Raw genomic sequence first — 23263 nt, forward strand, 5'->3', positions numbered from 1 at the left:
TGGATGCGTAGTGGAGGAGGAGGCAGAAGTCCTGGCCATCCAAACTACCCCTTTTCTTCTGCTGTTTTAATCGCGATATGGCTTCTTGTGTTGGATACTTTTTAAAACTGTATTCTGATGTTCCATACTTGCTATAAGCCCTCTAGAACGGTGTTTTCAAATTGCAATAAATCCTGAAACAATCAACCTGCCGACCGCTAGATGGCAGCAGCGCTGTCTGTAGCTGTAATCGACGAGAGCCGCTCCAGGTGCCTTGTTCTTTTTTTCTCTCTCTCTCTCTCTCTCTCTCTCTCCCCGCTCCCGCTCCGCATCAATAGAAGAACGAGCTTCCGGCCTGAAAGGAGCGCCCCAGGAAAGTCTCCGCGCGTCGCTCTACTTCGCCCGCTCCGTGGTTCTCCCTGCGCGTGCGCACAGAGGCTGCCAGTGACAGCCGGTAGCCATGGCGGCCGGGCCGCCTCTGGAGCACGAAACGCAGATCTTCCTGGATCTTTTCCACCAGGACGGGCTGGTCATCTGCGCCCGCGGGTTGGGCGTCGACCGGCTGCTCCTGCGCTTCCTTCGCCTCTACTGCGAGCCCACCCGGCTGGTCCTGGTGCTGAACACCAGCCCCGCGGAGGAGGTAGGGGCGACCCTCAGCCCGGCCGCGTTCCCACGGGACGCTCTCAACCAGGTTAACGCCGCGCTCCTGGAGGACGCGGCCTGGCCTGAAGAAGCCTAGTCGGGTCAGGGAGGGAGGGAGGGCAGAGTGAGGCCCCGCCTGGGTTTTGGGACAAGTCCAAGCAGAGGATCCAGTGCTCTTTATTTCCCCACCACAACAACCCTGTGAGGTAGGCTGGGCCGAGAGAGAGAGAGAGAGAGAGAGAGAGAGAGGGGAAGTCGCCCAATTGGCTTCCGTGGCTTAGTATAGTAATGATGTAGTATAGTTATAGTATAGTTACAGTATAGTTTTGGTACAGGTATAGCATAGATATGGTATAGGTATAGTATTAGTATTGTATAGGTATAGTATAGGTATGGTATAGTTTAGTATTAGTATTGTATTAGTATTAGTATTGTATAGGTATAGTATAGGTATAGTATAATATAGGTATAGTATAAGTATAGTATAGGTATGGTATGGTTTAGTATTGCATTAGTATTAGTATTGTGCAGATATAGTATAGTTACAGTACAATATAGGTATAATATAGGTATCGTATAGTATAGGTATGATATGGTATAGTATTAGTATTGTATAGTATAGGCATAGGTATAGTATAAGTATGGTATGGTATAGGTATGGTATTGGTATCGTATAGTATAGCATAGTACAGTTATAGTAATGATGTAGTATAGTTATAGTATAGTTACAGTATAGTATAGGTACAGGTATAGCATAGGTATGGTATGGTATAGGTATAGCATTGTATAGGTATAGCATTGTATAGGTATAGTATAGGTATGGTATAGTTTAGTATTAGTATTGTATTAGTATCAGTATTGTATAGGTATAGTATAATATAGGTATAGTATAGTATAGGTATGGTATGGTTTAGTATTATATTAGTATTAGTATTGTATAGATATAGGTGTAGTATAATATAGGTATAATATAGGTATAGTGTAGTATAGGAATGATTATAGTATTAGTATTGTATAAGTATGATATGGTATAGGTGTGATGTTGGTATTGGTATACTATAGTATAGAATAGTATAGTTATAGTATAGTATAGTCTTTATTGCCATTGTACATCATATATACAACGAAATTGGTTTAGCCTCTCTGGTGCAATCCATAACAGAAAATACAAAACTACATAAATGGCATAGAGAATAATCCCTATACAAGTAATTGGGAGGGAAAGACTAGTCACACCTTTCCATATCTGATTAAGAGTCTGACAGCCCGTGGGTGTGTTTAAACCTGTTTGTCTGGATGGCTATGCTTCGATGTCTTCTGCCCGATGGTAGAAGCGAAAAGAAACACTGGCCTCGGTGTGAATCATCCCTGTGTATCTTCCGTACTCTGCTGAAACAGCGAGACCTGGGCGATGTCATCCAGTGGTGTTGAGAGAGCAATTGATGGCTTCTTGTGCAGAATTGATCACTCTCTATAGCGCCTTCCTGTCCGCGGCTGTTAGACCAGCATACCATGCTGTTATACAGTGTGTGAAGGCAGGACTAGAACTCACCGTCTCCTGCTGACTGGCCCAAAGTTACCCAGCCTTCTTCATTTATTTATTTTAATTTATTTATTGAACTTATATTGCCACCTATTCTGCCATGGCGACTCAAGGCAGCTTACAGAATGTAAAACCACATTTAAAACAATAAAAACTAATAAAAAGAATCAAATAAACTGATAAAATACAATAGAACAAAATCATCCCCCAACTCCCACCCACCCATCCTGCCCAGGCAACAGCAGATCACACAAGCCATTTGATGGGCTCCATCCCTCTCTGGGTTCCCCAGGCCCGCTGGCAGAACCAGGTCTTCAGCCCCTTCTGGAAAAGTATTAGGGGTGTGTGTGTTCTAATCTCTGGGGGGGATGATGTTCTAGAGAAAGGGAGCCACCACGGAGGAGGCCCTTCTTCTGGGTCCCACCAGGTGTATCTCCCTTGCAGGATTCCCTGCCTCCCCGTTCTAATGGGTTGGGTAGATGTGACTGGCAAGAGATGATCACCTGGTCCCAAACCATGAAGAGCTTTAAAGGTGACAACCAGCACCTTGAATTGCACCCAGAACCAAGGCAGTTCCCGCAGGAGAGGCGATACATGTGCACACCGGGGTCTGCACAAAATCATGCGGACTGCTGCATTTTGCACCAACTGGAGCTTCCGGATGCTCTTCAAGGGCAGCCCCATGTAGATCCCATTGCAATAGTCAAGGTGGGAAGCAACTAAGGCACGAGTGACTGTGAGTGGGGATTGTTGGTCCAGGAAAGGGCGTAACTGGTGCACAACCCGCAGTTGCACAAAGGCCCTCCTGGCTGCAAACGCCACCTGCTCTTTGAGAAGGAATTGTGAGTCCAGGAAAACCCCTAGATTATGTACAGGGTCTGTTTGGGGTAGTGACACCCCATCCAAGACCAAAGGTAGCAATTCTCCCTGAGCCAACGAACCCCAAACCCAGAGCCACTCGGCCTTGCAAGGGTTTAGTTTTAACCTGTTGCTCCCCATCCATCCATCGTTCATCCACCGCCTAAGGTGGGGCTAGAACTCACCGTCTCCTGGGGATTGACCCAAAGTCACCGAGTTTCAAGAGCGCTGGTATAGACCTTCTGTGGATGAAGGTCCTGTCTGTGAAAGACTTTACTCAAATGTGGTGTAGCAGAAAACTCTCCACCCAAACTTTCATATCCTGTGACAGTCAAGCCTTGTAACATCATTTGTGTGAGGGTGTTCTGGCAGAAAATGAGAGATTTATTTACATCCTGTCTTTTATTATTATTTATAAATAACTCAAGGCAATGAACATATCCTGGTGGGTTGGGCTGAGAGACTATCCAGAAATGGAGGGACATCCATCTATCTTATCTTATCTTATCTTATCTTATCTTATCTTATCTTATCTTATCTTATCTTATCTTATCTTATCTTATCTTATCTTATCTTATCTTATCTTATCTTATCTTATCTTATCTTATCATCTAATCTATCTATCTATCCATCCATCTATCATCCATCTATCTATCTATCTATCCATCCATCCATCTATCCATCCATCCATCCATCATCTATCTATCTATCTATCTATCTATCTATCTATCTATCTATCTATCTATCTATCTATCTTGTCTGTCTGTCTACATACATACATACATACATACATACATACATACATACATACATACATATCTGGACGTAGTTCTAGGAACATATAAGAAAAGCAATCCCACTGAAAAAATGCACTTTACTTCTAAGCAGGCGTTCATAGATCATCACATTATAAATCTGAATTGCTCCTTTATAAACATCCTTAGATTGCAATGCTATAAAATATTTGTCAAGTAATGGAGCCCATTAAATTAAATAAAGGTGTTATTCCTGATTTGTACTATCGGTAGGCATTTGAATATCATTAGTTAACAGGAGACATAAAATGTTACATGTTACTGGCCTTTTCCGGGAAAACTCATTTACTGAAACCAGTTCTGATGTAGCCAAACCCCCCCACTTAGGCTTAATAGTTGACGATGAATTTGGGAAGCCTAAGGTTTGCAGAAATAAAAAAAAAAAAACAATTTTAAAATAATTGAAAGACCGTAAACTGTTGCTTATCTTCCTCTTTACTCTGAATCATTTTTCCTTTGTCAGGAATATTTCATTGACCAGTTAAAGACCGAAAACGTTGCTTATCTTCCTCGGCGAGTTACAAATGAAATTGCCAGCAGTGGCCGTTATGAGGTCTACAGCCAGGGAGGGGTTATTTTTGCCACTAGCCGAATTCTGGTGGTGGATTTTCTGACTGACAGGATTCCTGCAGATCTTATCACTGGTAAGAAGTTTACAACTGGGTGTCATTCCTGCTTTTCGGCATGCTAGGCATAGTTTTGAGTCTAGACTGAAAAATGCAGGGCCATTGTTCCTCCCGGTTCACATGTAGGGAAATTTCAAATAATGCTCTTTGTTTTATAGGATCATTCCCACTAGAGGTCAGTATGGGAGAAGCTCTATCCAAAACGCAGCGTAAGCTACTAATTAGTCATGGAGGCGTGCTCAGGACATTCTTTTCTGCCCGGAAAAACCTGTGTGGTTTAGTTAGAGAGATTGCTGGAATTAGATCATGAGGTTTGCAGGATAATCTTGAACTCGTCACTTTGTCTCTCTAAGCCAGGGTTTCCCAACCTCTGCAACATTATGATGCGCCGATTCCAACTCCCAGAGTTTCCCAGCCAGCATATGTAACGTTTACTACGTTGGCTGGGGAATTCTGGGAGTTGAAGTCCGCCTGTCTTCAAGTAGCCAAGGTTGGGAAAAAGACTATAAAGCCAACGGCTAAAACTGGAGATGGGGAATAGGGCAGTGGTGGGATTCAAAATTTTTTACTACTGGTTCTGTGGGTGTGACTGGGTGGGCGTAGCTGGGTGGCCGTGGGAGGGGAAGGGTACTGCAAAATCCCCCTTCCCTCCCCACCCCACTAACCTGCTTTCCAGCTCCGTTCTCCTGTGCAGGGCAACAAAAGAAGACCCAGCCAATCAGCTGGGACTCAATGGGAGGCGGAGAATAGATAGGGGCGGGACCAATCAGAGGTGGAATTTGCCGGTTCTCCGAACTACTCAAAATGTCTGTTACCGGTTCTCCAGAACCTGTCAGAACTGGCTGAATACCATCTCTGGAACAGGTTATAAGACCACTGACCAGTTTAGGGGAAAGGTTGGGATAAAAATGTCACAGAATAGTAACGGCATTTGTGGCTGATTTGTAGCATTAGGACAAAAGTGGTTGTGTTCAGTCCTGGAAATCTCTAGGATCCCTTGATTTTAGATTTGTCTGTTATTGAGGGAGAAACCCAGCTGTTTAAAGGCACCTTCAGGAAAAGAAACAGGGCCACCAACTATTGCTTTTACGTGCAGCTTGTGGCTTCCTGGAGATTCCGATTGGATCATAAGTGGTTGCTCCTTAACCCTATGAGCTTTTATCTGAGAGTGAACCCTGCTGTATTCCATGGGTCATATTTCTGAGTAGATGGGTCCCATAAAGCTTTGGTATTTCATTGGAATAATTCTTCTAAGATCAGGGAGTACTTCCGGTTCTCGTTTGAATCCCTTGAGCCGATTTTGAACCAGGCCACCATTGTCCTGAAGGAGGAATTAAAAGCCTCCGTTCTTGTCTCTGTGGAGAAGGTGCCAGAGGATAGTTAAAACGTTTCAGGCTGTCTCATCAGCGGAACCTTTCAAGTTCTTGACCTGCCTTGAAAGACTTCACGTCCTCTTCGTGTGCTTTGTCCTGGACTCCTCACCAGCACCCTCTGCTTCCAATTTATTCTTGTTATTCCTCCAGGAATCCTGGTGTACAAAGCCCACAGAATCATCGAGTCTTGCCAAGAAGCTTTTATCTTGCGGCTTTATCGCCAGAAGAACAAGCAAGGTTTTGTCAAAGCCTTCACCGATAACGCGCTGGCTTTCAGCACCGGCTTTTGTCACGTGGAAAGAGTCATGCGAAACCTTTTCGTGAGGAAGCTGTATCTCTGGCCGAGGTAAGGCGGCTTAAGGGTGGGAAGGATCTAGGGAGGTTCTCAGTCATCTTGGTCATGGTTGTCCCCAAGGTGGTTTTCCAAAAGGCAACTGGAATTCCTTGGGTTTTTTTTTTTTTTCTCTGAAAACATTTCGTTTCTCACCCAGAACTGAAGAAGCCTGTTCTGACCCAGCTCCCCAAATACGACAAACCCTCTGTAGTTCAATTAATGATTCCTCTATTAGGAGCGCCAGCAACACCAGCAAAAGTTTCTCTCTCACGGCCTAGAAGATAAATAGGTCTGTGCCGCACCTGCCTTTTATCCCCAGAGCTAGGGTGGGGCTTTGCTAGTAGCGGTGGCTCTTCGGTCCCAAGGACCGGCCCATAGATTTCCACTGCTCTCCTCTCCTCTGCCTTCTGTGCATTCGCATCTCAGGCACGGGACCCAGCTTCTCCTCCTCTTCCTCATTAGCCACCTCCAGGCCTGGGGGCTGTTGACTCTGACGGGCAGCCCAGGCTCCGCCTCTGTCTCTCTCTCTGACAGCTCCACTCCCTCTTCCTCCTTGGAGCTCCCAGGTTTTCCCAATGCTGGTCCTGACTCTCACACCACCTCCTCCTCCTCCTCTGATTTGGCTGCTGGAGGGGTCAGCGGCCGACGGGCCACCACAAAGCCTCTTGAATGAGGAGTGAAATGTTGTTTTTAAAAAACAACCTGAAAAGATCTTTCCAGTCTGAGGACTTAGATCAGGGGTGTCCAACCTTGGCAACTTTAAGACTTGTGGACTTCAACTCCCAGAATTCCTCAGCCAGCAAAGCTTGTGTTGAAGTCCACAAGTCTTAAAGTTGCCAAGGTTGGACACCCCTGACTTAGATAAACTGCTTGGGAACCAGCTAGGAACCAGGATGGGGGAGGTGTTGATTTGTCCAGCTCCTTGCTGACTTCCTTTTTCCTGCCTCTCTCTTCCCCAGGTTTCACGCGGTGGTGCACTCTTTTTTAGAGCGACACAAGCCCGAAGTGGTGGAAATCCACATCACTATGACGCCAGCCATGCGTGCCATCCAGAGCTCCATCCTGGACATCCTGAACGCGTGTCTGAAAGAACTGAAGCAGTGCAACCCTGCTCTGGAAGTGGAGGATCTCTCCTTAGAAAATGCCATCGGCACGGCGTTCGAGAAGGTACCTCTCCTTTGGCGAAGTCGGGTGCGCCCTTCTCTTGCCCTGTGGGATTGTATCGATTCGTGGCATCCTAAGTCTCGAGAGTAGTAACGTGTCTTTCTTCTAATCAAAATGTACCGCTTTCAAACCTGGGCTAGGTCTAAAGTCGGACTCACGTTCCCTCTGATTCGGTGGAATTTCTGGGCTGGTTACTCAAGCTGCATTTGCAAGATCTAAGTTGCACTTCGTTGTGGTTGAAACTGGTCGGGAGGAAATGGTCATCCAGTAATGAGGAGATAATGGTCTGCGGAGCTGAAATGAAGATGAAACAGCCTTCAGCTTCTCAAGCTCAGCTCGGGCATTTGAAGGCTATTCCGGGGCAGAATCCCAGCTCAGAGGAGGGAATGCTAAGTTATAAGGAGGAAAAAAAAATAGTGAAGTTTCTGTTGATTGTTGGCTATCCGAAGAAGCTGTCCATCTTAACATTCGTTAACGGCAGTTTTCCTTCCCTTAATTTAGCAAAAGCCTCCTCAGATTGTACATCTGCTTCTTTTGGAAGGAATTCCGCTCTGGCTTTTTTTAAAAATAATAATAATAATAATAATAATTTTATGTTTGGGAAATGTCATGAGCATCAGCAGCACCTAGTCAGAACTCTCCAGTCGAACTTTTCTCCTTTCTTTCCAGCTGTGTTTAGTTTAGGGAACATAGTCTGTCTTTTTTTTTTTTTTTTCTTTTTGGTAACGGAGGGGCTGACATCTGTTAATACTTGAACTGTGTTTTCACATAAAAGAACGTTTTATGAGGTCTCTAAATCTCTGGCTTGCTTATTGTAAGCTCGTTAACAATGAAATAAATGTTCTTTTATTTGAAGGTTGTGTGCCAGGATCATAACATCGTTGGATTCAGAATTTTTTTGGGGGGGAGGAGGGGATATATATATATAATACAGGTGTGGCTGTGAATGGGCAACATTAAAGAATGGAAAGAAACCTATGACTTGGTTCTTTTTAAAGGTTTGCAGGCTCTAAATACTAAAAATTGCATTAGAAGTCAGTATTGCAGGCTAACTCTGCTGACTGCCAGCAGTTCGATCCTGACCGGCTCAAGGTTGACTCAGCCTTCCATCCTTCCGAGGTCGGTAAAATGAGGAGCCAGACTGTTGGGAAGCAGTATGGTGACTCTGCAAACAGCTCAGAGAGGGCTGTAAAGTATTGTGAAGCGTTATATAAGTCTAAGGGCTATTGCTATTGTTAAATCTGTTAAGAGATCAGCTGGTTTGAATCAAGCATAGATCACTGCCTCACGCACTAACGCTGATTCCCAATGCTGTTATTTCCAGACAATCCGCCACTATTTAGATCCTCTTTGGCACCAGCTTGGATCCAAGACCAAATCTCTGGTCCAAGATTTGAAGATCCTCCGCACGTTGCTACAGTACTTGACTCAGTACGACTGCGTCACTTTCCTTCACCTTTTAGAATCCCTCAAAGTGTCGGAAAAAGCTTTTGGTCAGAATTCAGGTAGGCATGGCTCGGTTCACACCCCGATGAAAAGCGACAAGTTTTAATTAGAAGCACAACGACAAACACATGCGCACCAATGTTCCCGAATGTTCCCATCCCTCCAGAAGGCTGGAGGACACGAGATATATTCAGCCTCCCACTTAACGGCTGCTGCTGGAAAACATGTACCGTTTGCATCAGATGCCTTAGTCATTATATAAGGAGCTCTTGGTCGCCAGGAAGGGAAGGAGAGAAAGCTAAGGATCTGGAAGCTGGGGTATTTCAGGACATTTATCACACGTGGGAAGGATCATGGCACATATGCCTGCCTCAAACTAGTATGTTGGCGGGGGGAAAAAAGAATTGGCTTATCCTTTGAGCTTTTATTTTGAAATCCCTCGTTTTGTTGACGTATCAATTTTGTGATAGTCCTTCGCATGATAGGACTCGGGGTGAATTTCCTGGTTTATATTATTATCTGTTTGTGATAGGGATATTTATTAAGGTACTAAACGTTAATAGACACTAAAAGGCACACTTTGTTAATTGTAAAGAAGCAACTTAGAACTAAGGAGAAATTTCCTGACAGTTAGAACAATTAATCCGTGGAACCACTTGCTTCCAGAAGTTGTAAATGCTCCACACTGGAAGCTTTTAAAAAGAGGTTGGACAACCATTTGTCTGAAGTGGTGTAGGGTTTCCTGCCTAGGCAGGGGGTTGGACTAGAAGACCTCCAAGGTCCCTTCCAACTCTGTTATTCTAGTCTTTACATACTTTTTATGCCAATTTGTTGGATTTATAAAATCTTGCTTCCAATGCAAAACTTGAAGGGTCGATATAAATAGGATTAAGATCCTTTCATCCTTTTGGCAACCGGCCCCTGTTTTCAGCGTTCCAAGATCACATGACCACAATTTGTGATGCTTTTCCTGCAAACTGGCGGGTTTTTGACAAAAATGCCCCATAGCAAACAATGGGTTTACGTAATGATTGTGGATTCGCTTAACGGCCATGGCGATTTGCTTAACGGACACCACAGAAAAAGGTGGTAAAATCAAATTGGTCGTAAGAAGACCTCCAAGTTGCAACCATCACCTCTCAATGATCACAACCGATAGGCTCCACTGCGGTAGTGAGATGAGGATTATCTGTAACGGCTCCAAACACCTGCATTGCTAAAGAACAAAATGGGTCGTCTTCCTTTGAACATCACTGGCCAGGTTTATATTTAATGTTTATCTCTCTTATCTTTGTATTCCTCTCCTAGGTTGGCTTTTTCTCGATTCCAGTACATCGATGTTCCTGAATGCCCGGAGCAGAGTTTATCGCCTGCCAGAGGATAACGCGAGTAAGAAAAAAAAAGGCTCAGAGAAAACAGATGTCAAAGAAGCCAAAGGTATAGCACGCCCTTCTTCACCGATGTAGCCTAAGCTGTACAGGTAGTTCTTGACTTACAGCAGTTCATTTAGTGACCATTGTAGAACAACCAGCAAAGTCAGTGGCGAGGCCAGATTCACTTAACAAGCGGGTTGACAATGAATGATGTGCCTTAGAGTCAGCTAGCTGTCAGGATTCTGGCAGTTGCCCCCATTTAAATCATGAGTCTTGAGCCAAACTTCCAAAACTTCCAAAGGATTTATTGGGAGTTAACATGTCCGGCACTGCCTGGGTGTAGCCGACTCTGAGACACATCATTCATTGTCACCCTTGACCCTGGTTTTCCTCCCACCCCCTGGGTGTATCGTAATTCATATTCTCCAATGGGACACATCCATAGCCCAGAGTTATCAATCATGCTTTCCAGTTAGAATTTTGTGCGGAAGAAACTTCAGTCACCTAGAGACTATCTTTGAAAACATTGATGGAATGCACTTTCGGTTTGCAATCTGCCGTACTGCTCCCCCTTCCCTTTCTATTGGCAACTCTAAAAAGACCATATTTTAATATTTTATGAGTTGACATCTAGCTTAACAAGTGCAGTGATTCACTTAACAAACATGGTAAGGAAGATAGTGAAATGGGGCAAAACTCACTTAACAAATTTCTCACTTAGCAACATAAATATTGGGCTCAATTGTGGTTGTTATTACCTGTATAGGGTTTTTTTTTGGGGGGGGGGGGAATCTGAGGATAAAGGGCACACTGCTCTCAAAGGATTTTTAGGATTATTCCAAAATTGTTCTGGTGCTCCTGTACAAGTTTCCGGCCAGAAAATTAAAAAGATTTGATGTTGGGCCAATGCTGCACGTAGATAAACCTGATGCATCACCTGTGTTCCAGAACAGAAGCGGGAATTGGTCCTGGAAAGCAGTCCCAAGTGGGAAGCTCTGGGAGAAGTGCTGAAGGAGATTGAAGAGGAGAACGCCAACAGCGAAGCCCTGGGTGGACCAGGTGAGGCCGTACCTCCAGGCAAGGATGGAGAGGGTGAGACAGCGAGAAACATCATTGGAGCATCTGCCCTGTTTATTTTGAAATTTGAAGCAGACGCCACATCTGAAAGGACTCTGTTGCCCCCAGCAAACAGAGGCTCCATGTAAAGATGCTTTGGTGTGATACTGTAAAATAATCTGGGAATCCTATATGAAAACAGCTCTAAAGCCATCTGGTCGAGGCTTCCATTCCTAAGGTCCAGCCTCAAGTTAAAAGAAAGATACCATCTCCTGAGGCAGCCTGGACCATTATTAGCATTGTCAAAATCATAAATTGGTTGAAGTCGTAAAACATAAAGTAGCTTTGGAGCTGTGTAAAGGGGGAGATTTTTCAGGGAGGGAGGGAGGAAGGAAGGAGGGAGGGGAAGGAGGGAAGAAGGAAGGAACAGGAGAAAGGGAGGGGAAGGGAAGGAAGGAAGGGGGAAGAAGGAAGTAACAGGAGAAAGGGAGGGGAAGGGAAGGGAGGAAGGAAAGGAAGGGAAGGAAGGAAGGAAGGGGGAAGAAGGAAGGAACAGGAGAAAGGGAGGGGAAGGGAAGGGAAGGAAGGGAGGGAGGAAGAAGTAAGGAACAGGAGAAAGGAAGGGGAGGGGAAGGGAGGAAGGAAAGGAAGGGAAGGAAGGAAGGGGGGAAGAAGGAAGGAACAGGAGAAAGGGAGGGAAGGGAAGGAAGGGAGGGAGGAAGAAGGAAGGAACAGGAGAAAGGAAGGGGAGGGGAAGGGAGGAAGGAAAGGAAGGGAAGGAAGGGGGAAGAAGGAAGGAACAGGAGAAAGGGAGGGGAAGGGAAGGAAGGGAGGGAGGAAGAAGTAAGGAACAGGAGAAAGGAAGGGGAGGGGAAGGGAGGAAGGGAAGGAAGGGAAGGAAGGAAGGGGGAAGAAGGAAGGAACAGGAGAAAGGGAGGGGAAGGGAAGGAAGGAAGGGGGGAAGAAGGAAGGAACAGGAGAAAGGGAGGGGAAGGAAAGGAAGGAAGGATAGATAGATAACCCCTTCATTCCATCCTGAAATCTCCGCATTGAACTTCCGATACAAAACGTGTGTTCCAGGCTGTCTGAATCCCAAAACAGTATCACTTTGATTAGGGAGTGAGGACAGCTGCATTATTTTGTAAAGATTCCACGCTTATTTTTTCTGTTAAAAATACAGATGGTCCTCGACTTACAACCATTCCTTTAGTGTCCATTCAAAATTACAATGGTACTGAAAAAAGAGGGACGTACAACTGGTCCTTGCACTTGTGACTGTTGCAGCCTCCTCCCAGCCCACCCGGTCAAAATTCAGGTGCTTGGCAACTGGCACGTACAATGGATCCCATGGTCATCTTTTGTGATCTTCCCCCCCCCCCCAGCCATCTTCCAACCAGCAAAGTCAAGAGAGCTGGATTTGCTTAACGACTGCGTGATTCACTTATCAACCGCAGCGTCATAAAGTCAGGCACAACCCACTTCTGGTTGTCCCTCGAGGAGCAGCGGTAGGAGGGAAAAGGTGGGATTGCTTTCAAGCTGTAAGCGTGGAAAACTCTCCTTTGTCTGCAGGGCGAGTGCTGGTTTGTGCCAGCGACGACCGCACCTGCGCTCAGCTCAAGGAATACATCACCCTCGGGGCCGAAGCCTATTTAACCAGGCTCTACAACAGAACCTTTGGGTCGGACAAGGAAGCGAGCGCCCCCGGCCCAAAGAACCGGAGAGAGGCCAAGGCCCATGACAAGAGCGGCCGAGAACCGCCAGCCAAACGGGCCAAGCCAGAACTCTCCAAACCAAAAAGCAGGAAGAAAAAGGCCGAGTTAACCTTGACGCAGATGTTGAACAGAGAGGAGCAGGAAAATATCAAGGTTGAAGGAAAAGAAGAAGAAGGAGAAGATTCTGAGGGCCTCCACAGCAGCCAGGAGAGCAATGGGGAAAGGTCGGAAGATCTCCCACTCAAGCTGTCCTCCTCCGATGCCTATTACGGGATCCTAAAGGAGCCGCTGATGGTCATCCATCCTTTAAAGGGCTGCGGGGATCCCTACGCCCTCACGTCCGTCTTGCAGGAGGTGGAGCCCAGATACGTCGTCTTGTACGACGCAGAGCTGAGTTTTGTTCGCCAGCTGGAAGTTTACAAGGCGAGCAGAGCCGGGAAGCCGTTGAGGTAACTTGGCTTGGAAGGGGAGCAATGGCAGGCTGACTAGGACAAAAAAAATGTGAGGACTTTGGTGGTCTCTGAGCTTGCTTGTCCCAAAGGTGCTTTTTTTTTTTTTTTTAAAGGAGGCAACTGAGCTTTCTTGCTTTTTTCCTTTGAAGACGTTTCGCTTCTCATCCGAGAAGCTTCTTTGGCTCTGACTGGATGGTGGGGAGTGGAAGGATTTATATTCCCTGCAGACAGCTGGTCATTTGCATCCTTTTAGAAGGTCCTTGAGGCCACTTGGAGGTTTTTCCTGTGTCCTCAGAGTCACCTGAATTAGGGCTCCTGGTTCCCCTAGTCTGCAGTTTCGTTCTCTCTGGAAATCCATTCCTACTCCCACGCCATTCCAAGGGTGTTCATCCCAAATTGTGTAGCTAAAAGTCTGTAGAGATTCTCAGTCCTCCAGGTCAGGGGTCTCCAACCTTGGCCACTTTAAGCCTGGAGGACTTCAACTCCCAGAATTCCCCAGCCAGCTGGCTGGGGAATTCTAGGAGTTGAAGTCCTCCAGGCTTAAAGTGGCCAAGGTTGGAGACCCCTGCTCCAGGTCATGGCTTTCCTATATGACTTTGATGGCTGAGAAATCTACAGACTCTGAACTTCCCTTGTTTTCTTGCAGGCATTCCATTACCCAATTAGTGGGATTAAGAGCACTAACAATGCTGTAATGCAGGGGTCCCCAACCGCCGGTCCGCGGACCGGTACCGAACCGCGGAACAAGCCTTACCGGGCCACTGGTTGCTGGGCGCCGCCATCTTTTTGGTAAAAAAGCAATTTTTCGTCAAAAAGATGGCGGCGCCAGCTTGGTGAGCTTTTCCGGGTAGAAAGCCATTTCTACCGAAAAAGCTCACCAGAAAGCTGGCGCCGCATTTTTGACGAAAATCGCTCGATGATGTCACCGGAAGTGATTTTTCGTCAAAAGATGGCGGCGCCAGCTGACGCCGGAACCGGGCCGCAGCGCCCAGCTGACGCCGGAACCGGGCCGCGGCGTCGAAAAGGTTGGGGATCCCTGCTGTAATGAACCGCTTAATGAAGAAGCCACTGAGGACATTCCCACCAAGGCAAACCACTGTATAAACAGAGAGCAAACTCCACTCCCTGTAGCTCTGACGATGTTACCCAGTCGGGTCATGAAACGTCTGCAAGAAAATAACCGAGCTTAGAGAGTGCCACAGTTCCAACTCTGAGCAACAAATGTTGTCTTCTATTTATGGAAATAATGCCATTTCTTTCTTTTTTTAAAAAAATAATAATAAACCCAACTGGATTTGGCCTGGAGAAATGAATACGTGCCTGCGGTCATTTTGCAGTATTTATCCAGGGTCTTATAACGAGGAAGGACATGTAGGTTGTGAAATCTGATCAGAGCCTCTCCTTTCTACAGGATGAATCACAAGGTTTAATTCTAATTAATTAGGAGATTCTTCATCTTAATTCTTATTAAAGCGGAAAATCTCGTTGCTTAAAGGCAGAGAATCCAGGACTGGCCCAAGACAAGGAGATTATGACACACCTGCGTAGAATTGGGAAGGTGCTATGGAGGCCATATTTTATGTTTTATTTATTTTGATATTCAGGGAAGCACTGGGATACAAATTAGCTGGATTCTCATTCACCCGATGATCATTTAGTAGACTCTGCTGCTGTGATACATAAGATGCGATTAATGGGTTAGCTGTTACGAATGTGCCCAGCCATCGTGGCTTACTTGGCAAGCCGGGATGGGGTGGGTTTGCCATCCAGCCAGCGCCTTTTGGACTTGAAAAGGTTTTTCTGTCTTGTCTTGCAGGGTTTATTTCCTGATCTATGGAGGGTCGACAGAAGAACAGCGCTACCTTACCACCCTAAGGAAAGAGAAGGAAGCTTTTGAAAAACTCATTCGGTAAAAGGCCTCCTGGGTTTTGCCTTTAGTAACCATTAATACTTTGTGTTGTGTCAGCAACAATCAGCTGTGGTGCAGTTTGAGCAGTGTCGAATGGTGGTGTGGCTTCAGTTTATCACAAGTCCCTAGAGACCACAACCCTCCAGAGTAAAACGGGACAATTTGCCCCAAAGATTCAACACAGTACAGGTAGTCCTCAACTTAGAACACTTCATTTAGTGACTGTTCAAAGTTACAACGGCACTGAAAAAAGTCACTTGGGTCCATTTTTCAGAATTACCTTTGCAGCAACCCCATTGTGATGACCCGGGGCGTGGCACAAAGGCAACACAGTCAGATAAGCAATAAGAATCTCTTTATTTCCAACTTTGCCCCCAATGTCCAGGTTACCTTCTGGCTGGAGAAAAACTCTCCCAGGAACAGCCTTTGGCTGCAGAGAATTAAGTCCAAAACAAGGTACACGCAAACTGTAACTTAAAGTATAAACAAGCCAAACTGAAGCAATTAGTTTGGCAGGGCAGGAGCAAGAATTTCAGGCTTGAAGGCACGGCAAAACTCATACAGTTGGGAAGACGCCAGGAACACAAGATAAGCCACAACAACACAGGATAAAGTCATGTTTGCTCCCAGCATGCCTTATCAACTGTCTTCACAGCTGTGGCTAATGAAGGGAATCAGGGCCCTCTCCTCTCTCTAAGAAAGTTCGTAAAGAGGGACGAAACTTTAGGCATCTCACAACCTTAAACCGATGAAGAAATAAAAGGGAAATATAGAACCTCCTGCTTGAGCAAGGGGCTGGACTAGAAGGCCTCCGAGGTCCCTTCCAGCTCTGTTGTATTCCAATTCTGAATTCTAATTCCAAAGTTTAAAGAACATGGGAGTAAAATGAAAAAGAAAATATGATTAGTAAAAAAACAACAACCACCAAAATGGGCAAATTGGGAGCAGCAAGCAGGGGCGGGACATTGGAGTGTGCTGTCAATCTAGCAGCCACCTCCACAGTCAAACTCCCCAAACTCTTGAGGTTCAACACAATCAGTATAGTTTCCTAAACTGGTCTACCGCAAAGGATGAGTAATTTTTCCACCGCCTTCTCTAAAATTGGCCAAGTTATAATGCCAGCTCCTATCAACGCAATTGTCTGCGAGAACTCCCCAGAAAGACTTCTACCCCTTTGGAAGACTGCTGGAGCTTTCTGTTGCTATGCAACCCATCTCATCCTCTTCCCCTTTCCATGTTTCCAAGGTAGCAAAGTTATGTAAAAGGATGGAGAGGATGGGCCATGGATTATATAACAGGTTAGAGAAAGCAGGCAGAGGGAGTCTTTGTGCATTCTCTCCCATCCCTTTATTGGCGGCAGCCGTAGGCGGCAGGCAGGCATTCGTATTTTTTCTTTGGTGATGAAGTGGTGTATGGTCGATCTCTCTCTCTCTCTCTCTCTCTGTGCATGGCGGGTGGAGAGAATGGTAAATGGTGGAAAGGCATCCAAAGGGATCTGAGCCTTTCCAGTTTTAATCCAGCGCTCTAATGGAAAAAGAGGACGAGTCATTGGATAAGAGATGGATGGCAAATAAATTAGATAGAGGGAGGGAAGGAGGGGGATGGATAGATAGGGATGGATGGAGGGATAGATGGATAGAGAGAGAGAGAGAGATAGCAGAGAGATGGAGGGATAGATGAATGGATACAGGGATGGATAGATGGATAGAGGGATGGATAGATGGAGGTGTGGATAGATAGATAGATAGATAGATAGATAGATAGATAGATAGATAGATAGATAGATAGATAGATAGATAGATAGATAGATAGATGATAGATAGATAGATGATAGATAGCAGAGAGATGGAGGGATAGATGAATGGATACAGGGATGGATGGATAGAGGGATGGATAGATAGAGGGATGGAGATATATGGATGGATGGAAGGGTGGAGGGATTGAGGGATGGATAGATACAGGGATGGATGGAGGGATAGAGGGATGGATAGATAGAGGAATAATGGATAGATAGATAGATAGATAGATAGATAGATAGATAGATGATACTGGTAGATGGATGGATAAATGGATGGATAGCTTGGAGAGAGAGAGAGAGAAGGAAGAAGGGAGAGAGAAGGATGGAGGGGGAGAGAGAAAGATGGAGGGAGCAAGAGAGCGCTTTCCCATTGACTTTCTTTTTCAGAAGGACGCAAAATGGGATAATATGACTCGGGGAGCGGTCATAAATACAAGCCAGTTGCCAAGCATCTGAATTTTGATCAGGTGATCATGGGAAGCTGCAATGACCGTAAGCATGAAAAAAAAAGTCCTGTCACTTTTTTCAGTGCTCTGTGCTTCGAACAGTCACTACACGAATGGCTGTAAGTCAGGGACTGCCTATATTTAATCGCCGCAATTTCTGCCCTGCAGAAATAGAAGTTAGTAAATTCGAAATATTTCCATTCATCCTCGTGTGTTTCCCAGCTAGTGGTGAGTTACAAGCCGGACCTTCCCCAGTCAGAGACAGTGTGATAGATCAGGGGTCACCAATCTTGGCAACTTTAAGATTTGTGGACTTCAACTCCCAGAGTTCCTCAGCCACAAGTCTTAAAGTTGCCAAGGTTGGAGACCCCTGTGATAGACAATGACACCGTCCATCATCTCCAGGCAGAGCGCTCAGTGGCCATGCCTTGTGGCCATGGGAGGAATTTTATTTATTTATGCATTAAAACATTTCTATAGCTGCCTGTCTTATCACTAACTCAAGAATTAAAACATGTTGATGGCTCTGGAGTGGATTCTCTCTCCCCCCCCCCAAATAATCAAACTGGACAGTTTTAGTGCTTGAAAGTTCATTAATCCTTTTTCTCTTCTTCCTTTCAGAGAGAAGGCCGGCATGGTAATTCCAGAAGAAAGAGAAGGGCGAGACGAAACCAACTTGGATTTAGCCAGAGATTCCACGGCAGCCACTGTTTCGATCGATACTCGCAAAGCAGGTCTGTTTTGGGCTCTCTGCCACTCTTTATAAGACCCTGTCTCAGTCTCTGTCCTTTTTTGGTGGGGTGGGGGGCTCTTCCAGGCAACTTCTCATGTGCCGGCAGAAATGCCTCTGCGTTGCCACTTCTGGCACACGTGCCATCAGTTTGCCATCACGGGTGCTTGGGCAAGGGGGTTGGACTAGATAACCTACAAGGTCCCTTCCATTCTGATTACCTGTTATCTCACTACCTACAGTTTGGCTTTTCATCTTTGGAGTATCTTCGTCCTTAACTCTTTCCATCCTGACTCCTAAGCTAGGATGCCTTAGGATGCAAGGCTAATTCACCGCCGCTTCCCATCCTGCCACGAGGCAATCCGTTGGCACCCAGGCTAGGGCTTGGCTCCCTGTTCGTTCATCAGGGTGAAATGTCCTCACGGTCTCACGCTGCTTCCCTTAGGTGGCCAACACCAGAAGGTGGTGCAGCACAGCATCGTGGTGGACATGCGTGAATTCCGCAGCGAGCTTCCCTCCTTGATTCATCGGCGGGGCATCGACATCGAGCCCGTGACGTTAGAAGTCGGGGACTACATCCTCACCCCGGACATCTGCGTGGAGCGCAAGAGCACCAGCGACCTCATCGGCTCCCTCAACAGCGGCAGGCTGTACTCTCAGTGTGTCTCCATGTCTCGCTATTATAAACGGCCTGTTCTGCTCATTGAGTTCGATGCCAGCAAACCTTTTTCTCTCACCCCCCGGGCTTCCCTCCACCAAGAGATCTCCAGCAACGACGTGATCTCCAAGCTCGCCCTGCTGACCCTTCACTTCCCACGCCTCCGGCTCCTGTGGTGCCCATCTCCGCACGCCACGGCCGAGGTCTTCGAAGAGCTGAAGCAGAACAGGCCTCAGCCTGACGCCACGGCAGCTTTGGCCATCACGGCCGATTCCGATACCCTCCCAGAACGGGACAGGTACAACCCCGGCCCTCAAGACTTCCTGCTCAAAATGCCTGGGATCAATTCCAAAAACTGCCAAGCCGTCATGAATCATGTCGAGAGCATCGCGGAACTGACCGCTCTTTCCCAGGAGAAGTTGGCCGAACTTCTGGGCAACGCTGCCAATGCCAAGCAGCTCCACGAGTTCATCCATCTGCCGTTGACGGAGGCCGTTTCTCAAGGGAAAACAAAGAGGTGACGGTGCGTCGCGATGAGGATGGGAACGTCGGAGTAAGCTGTGCATACCGTCTCTTTTAAGTTGGGCCCGTTTTACAGGGGAGACAAAGGTATTTGGCTGTCCAGGTGTCCTTTTCTGATCTGCCAAACATGCCCAGATATCACCAAGTTCCTTCACCAGGTTTTTCTTGGGTACGCCAAGCTGTCTACCCCCAAGTTTATTTTTAAGATGAGGAGCTGTGATTTGGCCACAGGCTTTTGCAGAAGGTGGGTTCTGAATGGTGCCTGGTTCCAGGAAGCATTGGATAAAGGGGCCTACAGGTGTGTGTGTGTATGAAAATCTGCAAGGTATGTTGTCTGCCATTTTGCAAATTTTAACACGCCTCTCTTCCAGATGCCACGTTGGACATTTTTTCCCCTGGTTCCTTTACAAGCTTTGAAGCAATGGTGTACAATCATGGCCACTGTATGACCTGTGGACATCAACTCCCAGAATTCCTGATCCATGGACATCAACTCCCAGAATTCCTGATCCATGGACATCAACTCCCAGAATTCCTGACTGGTGGACATCAATTCCCAGAATTCCTGATCTATGTTCATCAATTCCCAGAATTCCTGACCTATGTTCATCAATTCCCAGAATTCCTGACCTATGTTCATCAATTCCCAGAATTCCTGACCTATGTTCATCAATTCCCAGAATTCTGGGAGTTGAAGTCTACAGGTCGTAAAGTAGCCATCGTTGCATACTCCTGTTTTAGAGGAAGTGTCCTAAAACGAGTGGGTAATTTTGGGCCTAATATCTATAGTAAATTCATTCCTAATCTCTCTCTCTCTCTCTCTTTTTTTGTTGTCAGACTTTTTGGTCACGCTTCACTTTTTTCAGTTTTTTTCTCCCCTTGCTTAACTTTGGAAGTTACATAACACGGAACAGCCCTAGGATTACTGTTAAAAGAAATAGCTGTGTTTCGCAGTCCACATTTGTTTGAAAAGAGGTGGGAGGAGGATCTATAAGTAGATTTCAGCTCCTGCTCCTTTTGGGGGGATTCATCCAAGTTTGTTTCTTTTTTAACATAAATGTGCATTTTATAAATATTGACTTAAAGGACTTCGAAGTCGGTCAAAACCTAATGGCTACCCAGGATATCACAAGTGCCCTTTATTAGTTAAAACAGCTCTGACAGAAGTAGGTTTCATTTTTGTTTAATTGATGTTTTGGATAAAAAAAAAACAGGCAAATTGCAAATATTTTGGTCTTTTTATGCATTGCTACTGATTTGGATTGCCTATAATCTCTTCATGGCTGCGGGCAGCTATTGTGAGCCTCCAGTGTATAACAGTGCTTTAAAAAAATATTGAATCAATTACGCAAATTGATCCAAAGTTTTAATCCATGAAATACAGCATAGCCTTATTGATCAGATTTTTTTTAATACTATTCCATTCCATATTCCTGTTTATAGAAACCATAAAGGGAAATTTTCTATCTTAGAAAAGGTATTTTATGAGCTGTCATGCAAGAGAAAGTAAGTGTATTTTAAGATGGTGCCTGGACTTATTTATGAATTTAATACTGTGTTGCCTTTCTTTGCACTGCAACTATTTTTATTCCAGGCAAATGTATGCAGATTTATTTTAATTTCACATGTATGCCATGAAAAGTTGAGGCTCTAATTCTTGATCTTTACAGGATCTTAGCATACTTATCAACTTCTTATCATGTCTGCTAGCCAAATATAAGAATTCTAATTCATGCTTTCCATTTATGTTTAATCAGCTTGAGATGGTAAAACAGATGAATTTCCGAGAGGAGAGAAATTGCTGGCAGGAATTGCTTGGGGGAGTAGATCCAAATGGATTCCCCTGAATGCATTGCTAAAAATGAATTCAGTTATTTGTGTGATGTATACAGATATGTCTACGCCATGTTTCTCAACCATGGCATTGTTAAGAATTCTGAGAGTTGAACTCCATCCATCTTAAAGCTGCCATCAAAGTTGAGAAACAGCGTTAAGGTATGACTAGACATAATTACTCAAATTGAAATAGAAAAATAAGTCCTGGTCATCATTAAGGGGAGAAGTTTTTTTATACATGTCCAGATAATTGCCCAGACTCCTTGCTAGTAGGGAGTATCAGGAGAGATCGAGATCCTGCTCACCCTTTTAAAGTTATTTATCTATAAATCGGATATGAGCAACACAGCCTTTAAACAAAGAATTCTTTTAGACTGAAAGAGCTTTGTCTTTTTATTGCACTTCAGGTAGAAATGGCCTTCTATAAAATAGGCACAATGATTTCCCTCATTTTTCCTACTACCCAACCTCTCTGTGGAGGCAGAAGTACTATGCCGGTCATTTTGTGGTGGTTTTTTTTTTTTTTTGGAAGCTGAATAGGAATGGCTTTTCTATTACAACTCTGGGGGGGGGGACTGTAAATAAATAAAAATAAACAAGAGTGGCCATACTTCTTTGTTATTAATTAGACAGTGCAGTATGTAAAGGGACTAAAAATTGCCCATGAGCCCAATCAATGTGTGTTTTTAATCTGGATGATAAGGCAGATGGAAGATTTTATTAGCGAATATTTCACTCTGCGGTGGGAGGCGTTTGGTTTTTTTTTTTTTGTAGAAATCACAAAAATGCAAATCTGGGGTTCAAGTATTAGTCTGCTGTGGATAGGATGAGTCATTACTAAAAGAATTTGGATTTTTATATGATTCTGTAATGAATTGGGATATCTACCATTTTCAAGTGTCTGACAAATATTAGAATCTTTGTGATTAAAACTGTTTTTGTACTTGCATTAAAAGAAATTTCACTATCGGAAAGAAGTTAATTTCTGCTCCATTTAGAAATAACTCGAGGAGGTAAACATACCTCCTTCCTTCCTCCTATTTTCTCCACAACAACAACCATGTGAGGTAGGTTGAATGAAAGAGATGGACTGGCCCAAAGTCACCCCAATTGGCCTTTTATGGGTCTGGAACTCCCAGGTTTCTAGTCTGATGCTTTTATCACCAAATATTAGCCTGATTAAAACCCATCTTCCAAAGGGCATTCTCAGGCCATACATTTGAATTCAAATTCTTCGATTTGTATGCAGATTTGTATCCTATCCTGACCAGAAATCTGTTGGTGAGTATTAAGCCTTACAAAGCCAACATGGACTATGTATTCATAGACGAGCTAAGTTTGTCAGCAGGGAAACCTGAGAATCTGCAGAAGTATAAACAATACATTAGGTTAAAAATTCCAAGATGTTTCAAGTAGTGGATTCTGGAACAGTCAAATGAGCATTAAGCATGTTTATCCCTGACAGATTACTAAATAGATGACACGACTAAGGAATCTTTATGTAACACTGAGCATTAGATCCACCATGCCTGCTCCTATTTGTGGGTACACCCTGAAGAAATTTGCGGGCTGTACAAAATCTGCAGGAAGAACCTGAAAGGAAAAATGTATGGCTGATATCTATGTTATTTTAAGCCTAAGCCTAACTCTTCTTTTGGCAAAGAGTCAGTTAATGTGGTGTCAATCACGTATCTTTCAAAAACCGACAGGAGGAAAATGTGCCCCGTTTGGTGATTATCGATGACTCTGAGATCCTCTTAAAAATTACCTCATTATTTATTCTCCAAATCAAACAAACCGTTTCTATATTTAAAGCGGAGTCGCCTGAGCTAAAGTTTCCAGGCGTCATTCTCCCCATAGAAGCAGGTTTTGTCTCATATTACCAACACACAAAGGATCCTGGCTTTTGTAGAATCTCTGTTGTCAGGCTAGGGCAATCCTCTTGGTGACATTTGGGAGGAAGCCCCTGTGGGGTGACGTAGCCTAAAAAA

At 45.0% G+C, this 23263-nt stretch overlaps 2 protein-coding genes across 3 annotated transcripts; one reads left to right on the forward strand and one right to left on the reverse strand.

Annotated features, from left to right (window-relative positions):
* Positions 1-395: 395 nt before the first annotated feature.
* Positions 396-22249, forward strand: ERCC4 (ERCC excision repair 4, endonuclease catalytic subunit). Of its 2 annotated transcripts, none has more exons than XM_087973349.1 (11): positions 396-619; positions 4301-4481; positions 5987-6182; positions 7130-7337; positions 8659-8839; positions 10089-10217; positions 11102-11245; positions 12779-13370; positions 15190-15282; positions 18148-18260; positions 18702-22249. In XM_087973349.1, the coding sequence occupies exons 1-11, from the start codon at positions 440-442 to the stop codon at positions 19433-19435; spliced, it is 2751 nt and encodes a 916-aa protein (XP_087829475.1). In that variant the 5' UTR covers positions 396-439; the 3' UTR covers positions 19436-22249. The 2 variants fall into 2 exon arrangements, with proteins under 2 accessions (XP_087829475.1, XP_026538254.2); XM_026682469.2 differs by having other exon boundaries at positions 397-619; positions 11102-11212.
* On the reverse strand, positions 2397-3178 carry LOC148129651 (uncharacterized). Its single transcript, XM_087942334.1, has one exon. It carries the CDS (start codon positions 3176-3178, stop codon positions 2411-2413), a length of 768 nt encoding a protein of 255 aa, XP_087798460.1. The 3' UTR covers positions 2397-2410.
* Positions 22250-23263: the final 1014 nt, after the last annotated feature.

Source organism: Notechis scutatus, chromosome 12, assembly GCF_049901735.1.
Source record: "Notechis scutatus isolate UNSWTSFEM ecotype Mainland chromosome 12, rNotScu1.2, whole genome shotgun sequence".
Lineage (NCBI taxonomy): Eukaryota > Metazoa > Chordata > Lepidosauria > Squamata > Elapidae > Notechis > Notechis scutatus.

What these genes read in the sequence shown, in the direction of transcription:
- ERCC4 (XM_087973349.1), top strand. Translation starts at nt 440, where the DNA reads ATGGCGGCCGGGCCGCCTCTGGAGCACGAAACGCAGATCTTCCTGGAT. An exon ending in ACACCAGCCCCGCGGAGGAG is followed by an intron (nt 620 to 4,300) that starts GTAGGGGCGACC and finishes TTCCTTTGTCAG; the next exon opens with GAATATTTCATTGACCAGTT. An exon ending in TCGGCACGGCGTTCGAGAAG is followed by an intron (nt 7,338 to 8,658) that starts GTACCTCTCCTT and finishes TGTTATTTCCAG; the next exon opens with ACAATCCGCCACTATTTAGA.
- LOC148129651 (XM_087942334.1), bottom strand. Translation starts at nt 3,178, where the DNA reads ATGAACGATGGATGGATGGGGAGCAACAGGTTAAAACTAAACCCTTGC.